The 5,581-nt window shown below is 55.9% G+C and overlaps 1 protein-coding gene across 1 annotated transcript; it reads left to right on the top strand.

Annotated features, from left to right (window-relative positions):
* Nucleotides 1-1,127: 1,127 nt before the first annotated feature.
* Nucleotides 1,128-4,738, top strand: Evx2 (even-skipped homeobox 2). The gene is made up of 3 exons (XM_075984391.1): nucleotides 1,128-1,554; nucleotides 2,449-2,726; nucleotides 4,019-4,738. Exons 1-3 carry the CDS (start codon nucleotides 1,128-1,130, stop codon nucleotides 4,736-4,738), a joined length of 1,425 nt encoding a protein of 474 aa, XP_075840506.1.
* The last annotated feature ends 843 nt before the right edge of the window (nucleotides 4,739-5,581 follow it).

Below are 5,581 nucleotides of genomic sequence, written 5' to 3' on the forward strand. Positions count from 1 at the left end.
GAAGCTTACCTATCAGCCCGATTATAAAACTAAAAATCTAGGGTCTCCGAGTTCAGAAGTCAGTCTGAAAACAGTGGTAGAAAATCAGAGAGGGTGTAACGATTTCCGTTTGGAGGTACGGGCCCTATGTACCTCCCCAGCCACGTAGCAAGAAAGCATTTTCAAAAGTCCATAAGATATTCTCTATTTCTCTCTCTCTCTCTCTCTCTCTCTCTCTCTCTCCCTCTTACTTTCTCTCTCTCTCTCTCTGGAGCAGTCAGACTGAGAGAAGAAGTAAGGAGAGAAAGAACTCAGGGTCTTATTTGTTAAATAAAATACTTATTATTAATATTTGGTTCTTAAAACAGAAAGATAAGTAATCCTGACAGGAGCAGGCACCAAGGTCTTCTTACGCAGCTCTTCCTGTATCCTCCCCCTTGCCCGCCCCCTTACGCCCCCAGCTTGTAAATGTTAAAACAAAACAAAACAAAACAAAAAAAACTTCCCAAGGATCCACTCTGGAAAATCAAAGCATTATCTATTATTTAACACGTTATCTGTGTCCGTGGAAAAAATGAGGAAGGCACTGCGTGATTAGGACCTAAGGGGCAACCCAGCAAACTGAGAGCGTAATGATGCCCCTAAATGAAGGGGGAAATGTGCCTCGGCGTGCTCTATTAATCAGACTGTCAATTTCACCCCCCGAGGCCAAACCCCCGGGCGAGCAGAGCTGGCTGGGAGCGGGCAAAGGACCGGAGCCTTCTTCCTCACTTGTCGTGTCTTCTCGTCTCCTACCTGGATCTATTTGTCTGCTCTGAAGTCGCCTTCATTACCCACTGACAGGAGCGTGTATTTATTTGCTTATAAACCTGTTACAATAAATGATTATTCGGACGGCGTCATTCGTACCTTAATGACGAGCGGGCGCTACTTTTTGATGAATGACATCTCCGACTCGGAAGGATGTATGGGTCATTTTGACCAGTCATTCCCTCGCTCTGGCATCCCACAATTTTTCCACCTCCCTCCAAAAGAGATAATAATATTTAGAGCCGCTTGCTGGGGCTGAATGAGAATCAGCCCTAGGCGCAGCCCATCATTAAGACGGGACAGCCAGGCCACTGTGACATTTTTTTTAGAAAGCTGAGATGATGGAAAGAATAAGAAAAGAGATGATTCTGATGGAGAGAGGGCTCCATAGCCCTACTGCTACCAAGAGATTCTCCAATTTGTCCGATTCGGCTGGCAGTGCTGTGCTGGAGGCCTTGGAAAATTCGCAGCACCCGGCTCGCCTCAGTCCGCGCCTGCCGTCCGCTCCCCTGCACGGCGCTCTGGGAGACCTCCCCGCCAAGGGCAAATTCGAAATAGACACTTTGTTCAACCTGCAGCACCCGAGCAGCGAAAGCACCGTCTCCTCCGAAATCGCCTCCGCCACCGAGAGCCGCAAGAAGCCTGGTCATTACTCAGAAGCGGCCGCCGAGGCCGACATGAGCAGCGACGTGGAGGTGGGGTGCTCGGCACTGCGCTCCCCCGGCGGCCTGGGCGCTGCGCCGCTCAAGGAAAACAATGCCAAAGGTAACCGGGCAGCCTGCGGGTTCTAGCCCCATCCTCCGAGCTCCCTCGCGGGTCCCGCCAGTTCTTTCCATACCTTGGCGGGTCTGTGACTTGCAACTAGAGTGAAGCACCAAGCGGGCAGGGGCAGGGGGGGGACGCATGCTGGGGACCGTACCCTCTGGTTCTGCTCTTTGAGCCTCCCAAAGCAGCCCGCCCGGGCCTGTGGAGCCTAAGGAATCAGGCCCTCTCGCTCAGGCTCCTGTCCCAGTCGGAACAAATGCTTCCGCTTACGGATCTAAGAGCCGAGGCGAGGCGACACGGTTGCTCACTTGCTCTAGGGGAAGGATGCACTGAACTCTGCTGCCTCTGGAGCCCCCAGGGCCGGCTTGAGGGGGAACTCCTCTGGATAAATCTGAGACAGCCTGGCCCGCACCTCGGCACAACCGCTTACAACAGCGGCAGAAAAGAGTTGAAAAGTAGACATCCCCTCTCCCTTTACAGACTCGGGTTTGAGAGGCAGATGCTTTGAAAAGCTTAAGATATTTTAAACCTAAAGGCTGTCAAAGAAAGGCTGGAGGCCGGTCTGTGGTTTCCAGACCATGTCGAAGCCACAGCTTCTCAAACTGCGTCCGAGGTAGGCATTTTTCCCTCGGCCAATTTTCCTACCGAGTGGAAATTTTCTAATTATCGAGAAAAGAACAACCCTCTTAAATTCCGTTCCTATTATTTGGTTAGGAAGGGCTCCCCAAACTTCATTGATTCCATTAACGGCGGCAATTTGTAAGCCTGACAGACCCCATCAATTCTGACAGCGACTTTCCTTCCCGAAAGCACTTTTGCCACCAGTTAGCAACCCCAGCTCAGGGTTCTCTGCCCCTGCAGCTACTCATGCTTTGTGGATTGTTTGCTTGCTAGGGTACGCGGAGAGCGGCTCAGTCGCGGGTACCACGACGTCGGCCTCCGGCTCGGGCCTCGGCAGTCTGCATGGAAGTGGCGGCGGCAACAGCGGGGGTGCGGCGTTGGGTGGCTCCGGCTCCAGCTCCGGCGCAGATCAGGTGCGGCGATACCGTACGGCGTTCACCCGTGAACAGATCGCGCGCCTGGAGAAGGAGTTCTACCGGGAGAACTACGTGTCTCGGCCTCGCCGATGCGAGCTGGCCGCTGCTCTCAACCTGCCCGAAACCACTATCAAGGTATCGATTCTGGCGCCTGCCAGCTCAGGCCTCCCTCGGGGCACCTGGCTGATGTATTTCTTTCTTCCTCTTTTCTGCTTTTCTGGGTGGCGAGAGTTAGCTGTGGAAGTCCACCAGGGTTTGTCACCGAAGGAGTAGGCTTATTTATTTCTCCCATGCGAATCCCAATCGGCTGGCGGGTCTGGCTGACCTGAGATGGCGTCCTGAATCGCCAGGCCCATACTTCAGACCTCGCTCTGCTCAATTCTGCAATTATGTCCAGGTGACTCCTAACCTGTGCCCAAGGTCCTACTTTGCCCTAAGCGACAAGACGGGCTTGTTTTTGTTCCTCTGGTACAAACCCGAGGTGAAACTTTTCATTTGCTCCTGATCTTGAAGATTTATTTCTAACATTAATTGTTAACATTTGAAGAAAAGGTTACAGTATTTAAAAAATCGATTGAGAATGTAGTTTTCTAAAGAACTTTTCTCTTGGATAACGAGAAACAACGAAATTGTCCTTGTTTATATATAGATATATGTAGGTTATCAATTTTTATTATGCACCCAGAAGAGATGGCTGGAACCTAGGTAGACTTGGGGAGCAGTTGGCGGAGCGTTGGACTCTCTAGCAAAAGGAGCCACCCCATGGGATAAGAGATGGGTACAGAAGTCCTTCAGTTTGATCGGGGCTTTCTTTTATTTAGAATTGTGACGAATGACGTCTTTATTAGATACTAGGCTAGGAGGGGTAGAAAAGTTCCCTTTCCAGGTTCTGGGTACCTAGCTTTTTGCCACTCATTTAAAGCAAATGATTCCAACAAAATCATCCTTCCAATACCCTAATCGGACCCATACCCTAGGGAACGGTCCTTGCAACTCCGAGGGCTCAAGACCTGGAGCCGCTGCCTCTCAGAAAAACTGGAGACAGCCTCTCTTCAAAGGCTGCTTGGAATCCCCGTGCAAATCCTGGGATTGACAGACCGGTGTTCAGTGAGGCTGGGCACCGGTGGGTGGGTAGACAGAGGGAGATAAAAGGTTGGTTTGGGAGGAGGAAAAAATAAAAGCAAGTGTAGAGTCAGAATCTGAGGAGTCGCATAAAACACAGAAGAGGAGATTCTTTTGGCAGTGGAGGGTGTTCTAGGAGGCCCGCAAGTTTCTGCGCACCTTGTCCCATCCCGGAGAGCAAGGGGATTGAGCCAGGGAAGTAGGCCAGGCTCCCCTGGGATCGGGAAAGGGTTTGGAGACTCTGGGCGGGGACTGGAAATACCCAGCGCTCCCTAACCCGGGCGGTGGCGTGGCTGTCCCCGCAGGTGTGGTTCCAGAACCGGCGTATGAAGGACAAACGACAGCGCCTGGCCATGTCGTGGCCGCATCCAGCGGACCCCAGCTTCTACACCTACATGATGACGCACGCGGCGGCCACCGGAAGCCTACCCTACCCTTTCCACTCGCACGTGCCGCTGCACTACTACCCGCACGTGGGCGTCACCGCGGCTGCAGCGGCGGCCGCAGCCTCGGGAGCTGCAGCGGCGGCGTCGTCGCCATTCGCCACTTCCATCCGTCCTCTGGACACCTTCCGCGCGCTCTCGCATCCCTACTCGCGGCCCGAGCTGCTCTGCAGCTTCCGCCACCCCGGGCTCTACCAGGCTCCCGCCGCCGCCGCCGGGCTCAACAGCGCGGCGTCGGCGGCTGCTGCAGCGGCGGCTGCAGCAGCAGCGGCCTCCTCGGCGGCGGCGGCCGGGGCGCCCCCCAGCGGCAGCTCGGCGCCCTGCTCGTGCCTCAGTTGCCACAGCAGCCAGTCCGCAGCCGCCGCCGCCGCAGCAGCAGCCGCAGCGCTGGGCTCCCGGGGCGCCGGTGGCGGCGGTGGCGGGGGCGGCGGGGCAGCCGGGACGGCGGGCGCCTCGGACTTTGGCTGCAGCGCCGCCGCGCCGCGCTCCGAGAGCGGCTTCTTGCCCTACTCGGCCGCGGTGCTTAGCAAGACCGCCGTCAGCCCGCCCGACCAGAGGGACGAGGCGCCGCTCACCAGATAACTACGCCGCCGCTAGGGGCCGCGCCGGCCGCTCGGTGTGCGTCCCCTCGGGGCCGCCCCCCCCCCCGCATGGCCCTCGGCTAGTACTGCCGCTAGGGGGCGCCCCGGGGTACCGGAGGGCGAAAGAAATCTGCCCGAGTTGGGGGGCGGGGAGGAACAGGCGCGAAGACCTGGAGGGGTCCCCCCCCAAATGATCTCTATTTTTGTATCTCCGACCTAGCTGTTTCCCCACCCCCACCCCTACGCCTTCTAAACTTGGTTCCCGCTTTGTAGGTCCGGCTTGCCGCCGGTCTGGAGGCCTTGGTCTCCGGGAAGACAGCTCCCCAGGGCCAGTCAGACTCCAGGGTGTCCGGTCCCGGCTGATCACCCCCCGGGGCCGAGTCACCCGGGGGAGTGGCTAGAAGCTATGGGACACCGTGACAAAGAGAGAGAGAGAGCTCTGTGGGAGCGTCACCCCCGAGATTCATGCTGCTTCTCTTTCTTGTCTTTAAACGAGGGGGAGAAGGAAAAGGCAGATTTTCTCAGCCTCAGCTTGTTAGGGGCCTTTGTCCGAGGGGGAGCAGGAGGATGAAGTGTGAAAAGCCAACGAGGCAGGCGAAGGCGAGATGTCTTTCTCAGCGCGCAGGGCTGCTGCGGTCTTCTCCAAAAGGACAAAGCCGAGGTGGGAAAGGGTGGCGGTCACGGCGCTTTCTTCTTTCCAGTCCACTACAGTTCTCTTTAGTTTTTGGTTTCAGTGCTTAGGAAATGAAACGGTTTTTCGTGTGCATAGTTTATGCAAAATGTAATGGGTAACGAGGTTGGCACAGCAAGGCCAAGCGAGGAAAGGGAAACCGAGAGAAGGTGA

Source organism: Microtus pennsylvanicus, chromosome 9 (assembly GCF_037038515.1).
Source record: "Microtus pennsylvanicus isolate mMicPen1 chromosome 9, mMicPen1.hap1, whole genome shotgun sequence".
Lineage (NCBI taxonomy): Eukaryota > Metazoa > Chordata > Mammalia > Rodentia > Cricetidae > Microtus > Microtus pennsylvanicus.

Bases quoted from the DNA above. Each gene is read 5' to 3' on its own strand.
- Evx2 (XM_075984391.1), top strand. From the start codon at position 1,128: ATGATGGAAAGAATAAGAAAAGAGATGATTCTGATGGAGAGAGGGCTC. The intron at 1,555-2,448 runs GTAACCGGGCAG...TTTGCTTGCTAG, and splicing joins CAAGGAAAACAATGCCAAAG to GGTACGCGGAGAGCGGCTCA. The intron at 2,727-4,018 runs GTATCGATTCTG...CTGTCCCCGCAG, and splicing joins TGCCCGAAACCACTATCAAG to GTGTGGTTCCAGAACCGGCG.